The sequence below is a fragment of the Lemur catta genome, chromosome 17 (assembly GCF_020740605.2).
Source record: "Lemur catta isolate mLemCat1 chromosome 17, mLemCat1.pri, whole genome shotgun sequence".
NCBI lineage: Eukaryota > Metazoa > Chordata > Mammalia > Primates > Lemuridae > Lemur > Lemur catta.
Window position 1 is genome coordinate 6234683 of NC_059144.1, and position 13729 is coordinate 6248411.

At 40.0% G+C, this 13729-nt stretch overlaps 2 protein-coding genes across 6 annotated transcripts in view; both read right to left on the bottom strand.

The window, feature by feature from the left end:
* Positions 1–9796, bottom strand: part of POLN (DNA polymerase nu) — a 181332-nt gene extending 171536 nt beyond the window's left edge. For all 5 annotated transcript variants that reach the window (XR_006729414.1, XR_006729413.1, XM_045528184.1 and 2 more), the window contains exons 1-2: positions 9702–9796; positions 9155–9421 (exon numbers count right to left, since the gene is read on the bottom strand). Coding sequence is in view for 3 of the 5 variants with exons in the window: in XM_045528184.1 (XP_045384140.1) it covers positions 9155–9340 (186 nt within the window). In the remaining 2 variants the exon portion in view is untranslated. The remainder of the gene's footprint in view (positions 1–9154; positions 9422–9701) is intronic.
* HAUS3 (HAUS augmin like complex subunit 3) lies at positions 215–9241 on the bottom strand. Its single transcript, XM_045528187.1, has 5 exons — positions 9155–9241; positions 7696–8739; positions 6258–6694; positions 4357–4585; positions 215–544 (listed from the first exon to the last, which is right to left on the bottom strand). The coding sequence occupies exons 2-5, from the start codon at positions 8599–8601 to the stop codon at positions 311–313; spliced, it is 1806 nt and encodes a 601-aa protein (XP_045384143.1). The 5' UTR covers positions 8602–8739; positions 9155–9241; the 3' UTR covers positions 215–310.
* Positions 9797–13729: the final 3933 nt, after the last annotated feature.

The following is a 13729-nucleotide window of genomic DNA, read 5'->3' on the forward strand; positions in this document are numbered from 1 at the left end:
AAAAATAGCAGAGGACAGATTAACTGTGTTAAAAAATACTTGCATTATATAATACTGCTTTTTCCCTACAAGTAAAAAATTACCAGGACTAAGTGCCACTAGCAAATGTTCAAGTCATAAAAAGCACTGGTACTTCGAACCAACATGTTATATAAGCGAAAAAAAACAAACTGATAAAATACTTGAATTCATTAAATGAAATATTCCATTGGTCTCAAATTTAAAAATTTAGTAGTGTTTATTAGATATATTCTCCTCATATGTATACAATATATAGCATATATAGTAAAGATTCAGTTTTTAGGAATTTTCAATCTTCAAGACCAACAGGCTTAATCTTTGACTGGGTTTCTAAATTCTCCACAATATCTTTCAGATAATCTTCATCTTTTAAAAAATATACATATAATTCTCTTTCCATTTGATGCAATTTATTAGTTGCCAAAATTTTTCTTTTTGTCTTCACATCAGCCAGAATATCAGTAAGGAGATGATTTAGCTTATTCAGTTGAGATTCAATTTGATGAAACTGCTCTGTTAACTCCTACAAGAGGAAAATAAAAATGCTTTTAATTCAAGAAATTTATTCCTAACACTAGTTATAAATTTAAAATGTACTTTACATGGAAATACTCTAAATGATTTAATAACTTAGTGAAATTTTAGCAACAAATAGACCTCAATTAAAAATCCATAATATATTTAATATAAATTCTATGTAAGATTAATTGCAACAACTTTTGATAGGTAATTTTAAGTGATTCAAAGCAAACTCTTACTTCCTGAAGAGTACTTGGCATGTAAACTGTTCTATGTATTCATTTATTCAACAATTACTGAATGCCTACTATGTGCCAAGCACTGTTTTAAAGACCACAGATACAAGAAGGAACAAAGTCTCCCTCATGGAATTTATATTCTGCTTAATTAATTAAACGTTGTTTTAGCCTAATTTCTGTTTACTCTAGACACAGAAGTTACGAAGAAAGCCTGGAAATTAAAACGAATGAAAAAGAATTACCCCAAGAAAAATCTCCATTTTTCTTTTTTTCATATTGTCTTTACAAGACAGAATTACATGTGACATTCAACAAAACCATCCTGACTTATGTCATTCTCCTACTCAAGAACCTAGGCATGCTGGACCTTTCACATTTAGTAAATTCAAGTTCCTTACTTTCTAGTATTTAAACCAGGCTATTAACGAGTTTCCATAGCTTTCTAATCAAGCATTCTACTCATAAATTTTAGCCAGTATCACCAAAGAGATTCTCAGAAAATCTGTAGCTGTTAACTACTTTCAACCTTCCACAGCTTCTCAGCATGGTCCATGAACATCGTAATCACAAGGGGTGGTTGTTATGAATATAGATTCCTGCACCCCACTCAAGACTAAATTGCTCAATGTCTGTGACAGAGCTAGGAACCTGCATTTCGACAGGCTCCCTGGTGACTCTAATGTACAAGTTTAAGAATGACCGCTTAAGACCTGTCATAAATGATAATTCACAGAGCAGTACTTCTTAAACTACAGTTTTTTAAAAAATTAAGTAATTTCAACATTACCTACATTTACTGGTCTCCTTTGAGAAAAACTTGGTAAACATACCTGAAATTAAGATGCATCTTAACTAAGAGTATCATGTGATTGTTTCTAACCAGGTACTCTTAGGAAATGCTTTCTTACCAATATTCTTGATGTACAGTGTGGGAAAATATAGACAACTTTGAATTAAAAAATAATTTAGAAGAATCAGTAAAGCTTTAGAAATACCCTAGCCATTTTAATTGGCTTATTTTTTCCTTGTAATGTACATTCAAAAGAATAATATGATAAAAATCCATGTCTATCCATAAAGATCTTTTCTAATAAGTATGAAAAATAAAAACTATCAAAGGCAAAAATAATGTATACCCCAGACCCCCCAAAAAAATTCCAAAGATCCTACTTCCAAGAATGTATGTGAATGAAAGTATCCAACAACAAAAAGCTATATACACAAAGATATACACAATGTTATTCAAAAACAAAAAAAAGAAAAAAATGAAGATTACCAAAATGTCCAACAGTGATGGATTGGTCACAGAAATTATGGCACAGTAATTAAATCAACAGAGTACTCCAACATTAAAAATTAAGAAAACTATTTAGAGAGTGAAAATGTTTATTTCATAATGCTATGTAAAAAGAATACAAAAGATATGTAAGTAAAAGAAAACTACAGTCTTTGCTGAGGGTCACACTGAGCTGCCAGCTGCATCAAGGTGTCATTAGGAGTCAGCACCACAGCAGAAGACATCACGATCAAAATCAAGAACTACAGGACTGCCCGTCTCTTTATTTTTTGAGACAGAGTCTCACTCTGTCACCCAGGCTAGAGTGCAGTGGCATCAGCCTAGCTCACAGCAACCTCAAACTCCTGGGTTCAAGCAATTCTCCTGCCTCAGCTTCCCAAGTAGCTAGGATTACAGGCGTGTGCCACAACACTCAGCTAATTTTTCTATTTTTAGTAGAGACAGGGTCTTGCTCTTGCTCAGGCTGGTCTGGAACTCCTGAGCTCAAGTGATCCTCCTGCCTCAGCCTCCCAGAGTGCTAGGATTACAGGCATGAGCCACCACACCCAGCCTGTGGACTGCCCCTTTCGATGGCCACTTTCCCAGCCAGAACCAGACCATGAACTGTTGGCATAACTACTCGGACTTCTCACTGCTGTGAGAAGGCAATGACTGCTAAAGGGAGTGATGTCTCTATATGCGAATGGTACTGGTATAAGTTCCTTTGCCCCATATCCTGGTCTCGGCTAGAGACAACCATTAGGCAGAGGTATGTTTCCTGGGAAGATCTGAAGCGGCCCCACCCCACTTCTCTGTCCTCCATCTTTTTCCCAGTGTGGTAAAGAGGGACCTGGGTACATAATGATCCCTACCCTGTGACCCTGAATCATGACTTAACTAATAACTTATTGGAAAAGTGTAAAACAAAACAAAAAAAGGAAAAAAAAGAAAACTATATGCCTCGCTTTACAATTACTTACTAAAAAAAGATGGCAAAAGAATATTAATATTAGACAAAAGAGTATCAAGATAACATGCCTTATAGGACTAGAAAAGGCCATTATGTAACACTTAATACTTTGATTCACCTCAATTTAAAAACCACCAGGATAATAATTCACTACAATTTTAAACTTGGATATAACTTACAGACTCAAAATACATAAAAAAACTGACATAGAACTACCTGAAGAAATTTTCAAATCCACCATCATAGTGGAGATTTTTACACAATTCTCTCACTAAAAGATCAAGAAGACAAAATCAGTAATGGGAGATCTGTTAAAAAAACAAATCACAGATATCACTTCACACCATTAAGATGGCTACTATTTTTAAACACCACAGAAAATAACAAGTGTTAGCAAAGATGTAGAGAAATTAGAACTGTGCAAGTGTGAGATATTCAAAAAGACTATCCATAGCAGTAATGACCTACAGTAGCAAAAACTGGAAATAACCTAAATGTCTGTCAACAGAACTGATAATTATATTGTGGAATTTTTTTGTTTTGCTTGGGTTTTTTTTTTTGAAACAGAGTCTCTCGCTCTGTCCCCCAGGCTAGAGGGCACTATCATTGCTCACTGCAACCTCAAACTCCTGGGCTCAAGCAATCCTCCCATCTCAGCCTCCTAAGTAGCTGGGACTACAGTCGCATGTCACCACTCCTGGCTATTAGAATTTCATATAATGGAATATTAACTATATAAAAGAGAAAACTATGAATGAAATATAGCTTTATCAACATGGATGAGTCTTAAAAACACATTAAAAAACAAGCAAGTTACTGAAAAATGCATACAGAATAATACGATGTATATAAAGTTCAGATACATATAAAACTAAATATACAGTCTAGGATATATGTGTAATAAAATTATAAAGAAAAGCAAGCACGTGGTAAACAAAATTAAGTATACTAGTTACTCTTTGAAGAAGAGGAGAACTCTATTATGAGGAGCATGTATCAGTAAGTATACACAGAGGATTTTAAAGATATAAAGGCAATCCTGTATTTGCTAAGTGAAAAAAAATGGGAGATTTACTATTTTTTTAAATACTTAACACAAACATTACATGTGTGCCTGGAAAATTTTATAAATTTTTAAAATTCTGTACACACTCATCAAAACTATCTGAAAAATGTATTTATATGTGAACAAAACTTAGGAGATATAAAAAATAAATTTTATTTTGGGGCAATGGGTTTGGGGTAATATCTTCCTTATGTTAACATTTTAATATCTTTTACAACAAATATTATTTTTTAAAGCATTTTTAACTACAATGGCAAACACCCACCTGATCACTAAGCAAAAGCTGATTTCCTCCTTGATACAATGCATCACAGAGCATGTCCACATCATTATTCAGTTTGGACAGAAAGAAAGAATGTTCTTGAGCAGATATTGCCAACTGATCTTGTACTAAAGAAACATCCTGTTTCAATTTCTTGGCCACTTCCTCCAGGTTTCCATGAGTTATAAACAATTTTTTTTTCTTATCCTCTCCCTCTAAAAGTTGATAAAGCCTAAAATATAATAAAAATAAAAATTACAGGAAAAAATTCTCAAGTACAGTTTTCAAAATTACAATCCACTGTATCGGGGCATTTGTGGGGATAGCTAAATAACAACTTATAAAAATATCTACACTGCTAAAACCAAGCAACTGAAACCATTCTCACTGTATTAGTATGTCAGTATTTAGTTTTAGATACAAAATTTTTCTTGACTTTGCCATTAACCTACTTCACACAAAGCACATTTCAGAGATCCTCCCAGGAAAACACTTATTTCATGGAATATAACTATGATGTAGTAGGACCAGCAATGAATCTGAAACAGAAGACCTAGGTCTGAGTTCTCTATTGTGTGACACCTAGGGTAAATCAATCTGAGACTTAATTTCTACATCTTAATACCTACCTATTTTACAGGATTGTGGAGGGATTAAAAAACTAAAAATGTAAACAATGTAAAAATAAATGTAAAATTAAAACAATGTAAAATATAAAATGTAAACAATGAAGAGCTACACAAATAGCTATAAATGATAGCCAACTTGCTACTCCAGTCTTGTCCGTATTTTGTTGGCAAATTAAAATCTTGATAAGCCATGAGGCCACTTTAATACTTCAAACAATTAGCCGGATATGGTGGCACATGCCTGTAGTTCCAGCTAATCGGCAGGCTGAGTTGGGGGTGGTATCACTTGAACCCAGGAGTTTGAAGGCTGCAGCAATGATCATGCCACTGCACTCCAGCCTGGGTGAGAGTGAGACCCTGTCTCTTAAAAAACAAAAAATAGAACACAAAACCTTCAAACATTAATAGTAGAAAACTTCATTATCCTACAGGGCAAAAAGAAAAATCCGAGGCAGCACCTTCCACATACATCTGACAAAAAGAGTCTGCTTTTTTCTTCAGAATTAAAAAAATGTATTTTAACAGACTTCATAACACTGGTTCAAGCCCAGGGCTGCCAATTATGGTCTATGGGGATGTAACTACACAATTCCAGGGGGCACCATTCACATAGATCAAGTCAATGGCAGCCCCTGAAATTGTGCAGGCAGCTCTATCCAGGCCCCTCATTCTATTAATAAGAAAACAAAAGAATTAGATAATTTTACCCTAGTCCTGGAGAAAAATCAGAAGTAGGATCCAGATTCATAAGGTTTTAGACTATTTTAGCCCTCCAATTTCAGTATCCCTGTATCATCAACTGCTTAGACATACAGGAAAAGCTTGAGAGCCAGCATTCATTCTCAATGACTCACCTGACTAGACAGAAATGAAGTCTTCTCCCCTGTCTACTGCCACCTTCTCCAAATGCAGTCAGTCCCCTGCCCAGCAATACCTACTCTACTAAGCTGTATTCAAACTTCCTGCCCCAAACCTAAAATCAGGTATGTAAATAATGACACCTAAAACGGAATAAAACTGTATATACTAATTCTTCCACCCCACTCATCCACCTCAGCTCTAAAGTAGCTACTTTCAGATCTAATATGAATGGAAAAGGGAGCAAAAATTTAAAAAGGAAAAGAAAGCACATAAAAGAAAAGTGGAAAAGAACAGAAAGGCCAAAAGCAGAGTGCAAAGAATTTTTAAAACTTCCACAATTTTAAATCAAACTCTCTAGGTATTTTACAAAAACAAAAGAAAAAAATTACTAAAGAAACAATAAAGCACACATACCTATGAGTAGAATAATCCTTGGTATCAATGGTATTCCTTTGATTTATCTGCTGAGAGACTGATGGATCTGGTAACATTTCTAATTGCTGGTAGAGCATGTTACTTTGACTAAGTTCTTGAACCAAATTTTCAAGTTGATGATGTATGTCCCAATGCTTTCTTAATTCAATTTCATATAATAACTGTAGAAGTTCAAATGATGCCTTTTGCTTTATCAATTGATTTAAAACTAACTCTTGCCTTGCTGTATAATAATCTTGTTTGGCAATCTGCAGATCAAAATCTCCCTTTACGACCGGCATAGTCAATAACTGGGCATTCTCTTTTACCACAGCAGGCAAACTTTTGTCTTTTATATGAGTGATTTGTTCTTCAAGTTTCATAATCTCACTGCTCAAGCTAGAAATTTTAGCATCCAAATTTTCTTTGCCAACAGCCTACACAAAGAAAAGCAATTACATTTCAAACTGTAGGTCTAAACCGGAAATAGTCTTAAAATTATTTTCACTTTCCATTTTAGGTGATCAGATAAGCTCAATGAACAAAAACTAATTTTACATTAGCATAAACCAAAATTACAATTTAAAAAGGAAGAATGTGGACTAAGTCAAGGGTAAAGCCAGTATGAAATACTAAATTTTACTGTTACTACTATCATACATATACAGTAATGGCTATGAAAACAGAGATCTTATCATGCTTGTTTTACTCAATCAAAACCATTATTAGCACACTAATCACTGAATCCAAGTGTGTGCTATTTAAGTTTTTCTTAAAAGTTCTAATTATCTCAGTAGGCCCCAGTCAGTCAGATTTTAGTACTTCTACAGAATTTCTAGACTTCCTATATATTTATTCCAAAGCTTGTGTTAGTTATAGTAACTAACTTGGTGCTGGTATTCAGACTCAGAAAAATTACATTTTTACTCAACTATCTAGTGGGTACTTTACCAAGCAAGCTTTCCAAGAGTGCAGATGGACATCTGCTCATTCTCAACAAGGAATCAGGGTTTCAGTCCACTGAACCTGGAATTTTGACTTCATTAGCACCATGCTCTGGTTAGAGCAAACAAGGCAGAAAACTCATAAAAAAGCAATTAGTCTCTACCCACATCATAATAAATAAATAAATAAATAAAACCTCAGTTCAGTCTTTATCTGAATTAACAAAAATTTCAAATTCAGAATGCAAATTAAAGCACTCTTGTTTAAAATAAACTAGATAATGTGGTTGGGGTTATAATATCCATTTCTGCCCTCCATTAATGTGTGGATTTATTTGCATGAAAACACATATCACAAATAAGCACTGAACAGAAAATAAAAAAATTGTAGTTTCTTATTATACCCCCATTCTAAAGTACTTTAATAGCAATATTATATCTTCCACTCCTAACAACAATTAAAATATGAATCCAGTCTCGTATCGTATGTTTACCTTGCTGGTTAGGCTATGGAGATTCTCCTCTGCCCATTTGATACTTGACTTCATGCTCAAATTACTTGCTTTCAAGTGAATTAACTGATGTTGAGCACAAATGTATGCCAGCTGCAGCCTAGCCATCTCTAGTCGTCTCTTCTCAAGGATTTCTTGATTATCACAAACAGATGGTGTTTGTATATCTAAAAGTTGAAAATTTTCTTCATTTGAACTTTCAACTACTTCATGTATGCCCTGAAAGAACTGTTTTTTGGTATATAAGGTTAATGCTGCTGTGCTTTGCTCTTCCTGACTTAGATACTTTTCCAAAGAAAACTGAGATAAAAACACCAGTGGATTTGTCCCTTGACCCAAATTAGATTGTCTGAAGAACATCATCAACTTTGTAACTCCATCAGTAAGAGCTTGAAGTTCATTATTGATCTTAGCATTCACTGCATTTAGAATGCCTTGACTCTGCTTCAGCTTTTTAGTAGGTTCTTCATTAGCATTTAACCTCAGAGATCTGTGGCTAGTTACTGAAGCCATCAATTGGCATTTGTTACGTCGTTGAATTTTTAGGTTCTTTAATTTCTGCAGAGTTTGAACCTCAGTCTCTAATTTCTCCAGCTCTTTGTCACCCACTCTAAGTGTCTTCAATTCAGAAGTTTTACAGGTTTTAAGAACTTCGTCCAATGCCGCCCCTTCTAGGATGGGCTTGCCTGATTTTTGAAGAATGCTAAAAGCTTCCAATTCTTTTTCAGACAATACATTCTGCTCATTCACATTCCCACAAAACCACTTCAAAAATGATGCATCTTCAACGGTCTCAAACAACCAGTCAAAATCTTCTCCATTAAGACTATCAGCTTTAGGATAACCGATTTTTTTTAATGTTCCCACAAAGTCATTTCCACAACTCATGGTTTACCCTATTTTTTAATATTTGATATGGGTTTATGGTGTTGATTTTTAGAAAGTAAATCCAAACAGAAACAAAACTAAGTTTCACAGTAAGCCCACAGAGAAGGAAAAAAATACTTTTAGAATCTATGATTCCTCCTGGGGGAAAGAAAACAAGTATTAGACCACAAATAAAGACGACTGTAATTTTAAAAGAAAGATATACAAATATCACATATTTGTGAAGGGACTAACAGAAAGGTAGTTGTAGCTGCAATGTTTAAGATAAACATAAGCAACTAGGGTGTTTCCTTAAAAACTGCAACAATAATGAAAACCTAATTAACAAGAAAAAAATCTTATTTTTTCCAAAGATATAATGGTTTACATGATGTTTTATGTCACAACAGTTGTTTTTAATTGACAGTAAATGGAGCCAAATAAACCCAAGACACTATGTGGCTAAGCAGCCTCTTTTCCCTGCCCTTTGTACGTTAAGAAATTAGAAGTAAATACAGCAGCCTTTTAAAAGCATCAACAAAATATTTACCTCAGTGATTCAATTAGCACTTACCAAGCACGCAGGAATCAATCTCTGGATATGATCAACCCAGTGCCGAGAAAACCAGAAGCAAGCATTCACCGGGTAGAAATATTTCAGGTCTTTATTATTTCCAACAAACGCGCCACTGAATAACCCACGACGATTTAGCCAAGCGAACCTCGGTGACGGCGACAAGTCCCACGGATTAATGACCATGAAGTCGCGATATACTTGACTCAGTAGTCTCAGTAGTGGCAAAAACCCCTGGGTTTTCTGGGTGTAACCCACTTATGACACCTATGCAGATTAATAAAATAAACATGCACAAAAACCGCCGAATCGGCGTTAAAACCCAGTTGCACCAACCCCAGACAGGTGCCTGACTCCGCGGAGCTCCGGGCCGCCCTTCAGCCCCTCGCTCTGTGCCCCGAGACCGCGACGCCCGGGCGGCTACCGGCACGCCTGAAAGGAGCCCCCGGGGCACAGGGAAAGAACAGGCAGCGGGGCGCAGACCGGGATCGCGGCCGCTCCTACAGCCCCACACTCGGGAGCCCACACAAAGGCCCGCGCCACTCACCTCAGGAAAATCCCACTCCCCGCCTCGGAAGAGCAGGCAGGCCGACACCGCCCTCCGCGCCTCCCGCGTCTCGCACTGCCTCACGGGAACGCCGGATATGCGCACGCGCATAGGGCCTGGGCGGTGTCGCGGGGTGATTGCGCAGGCGTAATTTCGAAAGAGGGGGAGTTGGCGAGGCTCAACTTTGGGGCGGAGCTGAGTAGGCGCCGCTCCGCCCCCCGGCCCCGGCCCAACATGCACCTGGACTCCGGGGCGTGGCATGGGGCGTGGCACGGGTCGCGGGTCCGCGCGGGGGGTGGTGGAACGGGGCCCTCTCAGGTGGGAGGGGGCGGGGCGTCTCTCCAGTGGGGGCGGGGGGCGGGGCTCTCTCCGGTGAGGAGCGGCGGGGCGGGGCGTCTCTCGGGGGAGAGAGGGCGGGGCCCTCTTCGATGCTGCCCTGCGCGCCCCGCCCCGCCCACGTGCACCGCCCGAGCTGCGCGCCGCTCAGACGCGGTGGGTTCTCTCTTGCTGTCAGCTCAGCCTTCCGTTCTGTTTACAGTTCTGCCCTCAACCATATCCAAATCCACTTTTAGGGGCAGAGGGGAAAAGCCTAGGCTAGTAATTAGGGGCACGGACCGGAGCCGGAGGGTCTGGCCCAACCCCCAGCCCTGTCGCTGCCCAGCTGCGTGACCTGGGCAGGTCTGTGCCGAGTTGCCTGTGTCCCGCCTGTGGAAGGTCCACTAATAGGGCTCTTCTACGACATAAAGAGTTCGTGTGTCCACAGCAATCAGAGCAGGGCCTGGTACATTTTAAGGGCTTAGTGATAGCTTTGGAATCTTTTACGATGAACATTATTTTGCAAAAGCACATAATTCCTAAGTCTTCACCTGACCACTAATCAAAAGCTGACTTCCTCCACAATCCCATTTTCAAAATGTTAAAAATAAACTCATATAAACATAGAGTGGTTATGTGTCAAAGATGTATTCAAGTAGTGAGGATGGAACACTATTTCCAAGGATGCCAGAAACGACATATGCCGTCAATGAAAAAAAAGAACGCTGAAATAAGCTTGCTAAATTTAATGCAAACCCAGTTGATGACCTACAGTCCAGTGAAACCAGACCTTTGGGTCATCATTTGTAGTGGACAGAATTCGTTTGCATCTCTACTAAACAAAAAGCATTTTCAATTTACCAGTCTTCTACAAGTTAACCTAAATTTGCAGAGTGTGTGCTTTGGTCATGAGTTAATAGTACTCCCTTCCCCCAGTGTCAAATGACCCTAAGGTGACTGCTTGGATGATGTTCTAGGCTAGGGTGACTAAGTAAAAGTCTTTAGGATAGTTTGTCTTAATGCTTTTAAAGAGAAAAAAAGATTGTTGTAAGGCAGATATTGTGAATTAATCTTGAGTCAAAGATACTTCCTATTCATTCTTCACTTGTTTTACTTTTTTTTTTCCTCCCCTTTTAAAAGTCAATAAAGCCTAAAATGATCTGAAAAACAAACATTATAGGGGAGAAATTCACAGAGTGGTGCCTAACCTGGAGGCAGGGAAACCAGGGGAGCTGGAGCAGTAGGGCTCTGCCACAGCATCAGTGCTTCTGGGAACAGCAGTGGAGCCTGTTTGTCGGGAAGGAAGTGCAGGCTGTGCAGGGGACGCCTTCAGGAAATTTTGCTGAGGAGGCAAAGACTGAGAGAAGAAAGAGGGAGAGAGAGAGAGAGCACACAACATGACACGAGATGAGGGGGTGGGAATGCAGGGCTGAGGGGAGGATTTTTGGTTTTGTTTTGTTTTAAAATGGGAGGAACTTGGGGATATTTATAGACTGTGAGTAGGAACTCAGAGGAGACAGCTTTAAAGATGCCAGAAAGAAAAGGGGCTACTTTATAGAAAGAGATCCCTGGAGGGGAGTAGGGGTGCACTCCAGAGCCCTGGAAGTCATTCTGGAAACCCACTTTTCCTAGTGACTCCTCGGTGCTTTCTGGGGCCACAAATTGAATTACTGACCATAGTTATTTGTTTGCAAGGTGTTTGTAGGGCCATAAAAAGCTATAAAAATATAAAGTAAATTACAGTCGCATCAGCCCTCAGAATACAAATGACCAACACAATAGGTTTAACTATGCAGACTTGGAAAGTTTTCTTGAGGTTGCATTGGAATTTAAGAAAGCAAATCTGTTATTTCCAGAACAAGCTTTCTTTTCACCAATCAAAATCATTTGGGGTTTTAGTAGGGTCAAAAGATAAGAGGGACCCAGGAATTAATCCTCCCTGAGAAAGCCCATGAGACTATACTGGACTAAACAGACTTAAACACAGAGCTGTGAGGACCAAATGTTTTTACTGTTTGCTTTTTCTCCTTTCTATTGGAAGCTATTTTCCCTCTCTTATTGATATTAAAAAGTATTTTAGGTTTTGGACAATGTCTTTTCAGACTATTTTTAAACTCTGTAAGTGATAGTGTGATGTTAAAGATTATTTGTTTTTAGATGTGGTTCTCAACGAAGATGGTGGGACTCTATTCTGCAAGCAGTGGGGAATGGGGGCTGTTTTCTAAGTGAGAGAGTCATTGTCAGATGTGTTAGAAGCATGATTATGCAGGAACAAAAGTGGCAAAAGTGGCAAGAGACAAGGTGCAGGACAGCTCCTGCAGTGTGGGGGTATGGAGAAGAGAGCTGGCACCGGGCAGCCTTTGTTTCTTTTCTTCCTATTAAGAAGAGAGCTGAAGACCATGCTGATACCAGGGGGTTGGAGGAGGGTGGGAGAAGATTTTGTTCTCTGTCCTCTTGACATCCATGTGACAAAGGGGGAAACTCAATCCCCAAACTCAGGAGCAGGTTTGGGTCAGCACCAAACCCAACAGAGGTCACACGGTGGCCAAGTGAAGGGCAGCAGGGGACCAGGAGGGCTGGCAGGGGATGAGTGGGCAGAAGACCCTGGGTGGGGTTCTCGTAAAGGGCCTCAGGACAGGCTGAGGATGCCAAAGGCAGTTACAAAGAAGGAACCAGAGGAATAACCTGTTTGCCCTCTGGAAAGATCTCCGTGGGACTAGTGTGCACCGAGGATGGCTAGGGATTGGGAAAGGAGGAACGAAAGGCCCTGCTGGTGATGAGCCTATATTATTCCAGCACCTCATGTGGGTGGCCACAATCCCAGCAAAGATGTAAAGGCAAGGACAGAGGGGACTCAGGACAGTTCCCAGAGGAGGCCCAGGCATAGCTGGCAAGTGCTGGGGTATGGGCAGGGGTGGGCTTTGGGGACCCAGAGGAGGATTTGAGAGGGCAGAGCAACAAGACCAGCTCGATGACATTCTGGCTGCCAGGAAGATCAGGCAGGAGGGCTGAGATGCAGCAGGTGTCCTGCTTGGGGGCATTTGCTGTAACCCAACAAATACACAGATGGACTATGGAGGTGGGCTCCGGTGGGGGACTCAGGAGGGGCTTCCCTGAGGTCAGGGGTCCAGTTCCAGGCCTACCACCCTCCAGCCCAGTGAGTTGGGGAGGGAGCACCTTCCCTGAGCCTCAGTTTCTGCCTGTGAGATGGGCCCAGCATGACCAGACAGGCATTAATTACACAAAGTGCTCAGCTTGGCCCCTGGCAGCCACATGCCCTCAATAGAAAATGAGGTGGTGGTGATTCTAAATCATAATAATATTTGGAATTCAGATGTCCACACTTACATTAGGGCCCAAATCCCAGTGCTCTGAGGCCCCACCTGGAGCCCCAGTAGGAATCCCCTTTTCTAGGGGTCCCCCACTAAAGACTTCTAGGGCCTCGGGTTAGGGGGTGGGAGGAGGGGGGTGTCACACAGGCTCAAGAATCCAGAGTCCACTACTCTGCTGGGGCGGGGAGGAGGAACTCAGTCCTCTCCTGTGCCCACCACAAAACCTGCCAGCAGGTCCTGCTGGGCCATCTCCAGTGTGCTGCTGCCACATGTCCAGTGTGGTGCCCCCATGCTCTCAGGAAACCCCCATTCTGGCTACACCACTTCATCAACTCTCCAGAACTCAAGGCAGGCATTTCTATGTCTCTCTCTGGGCCCACA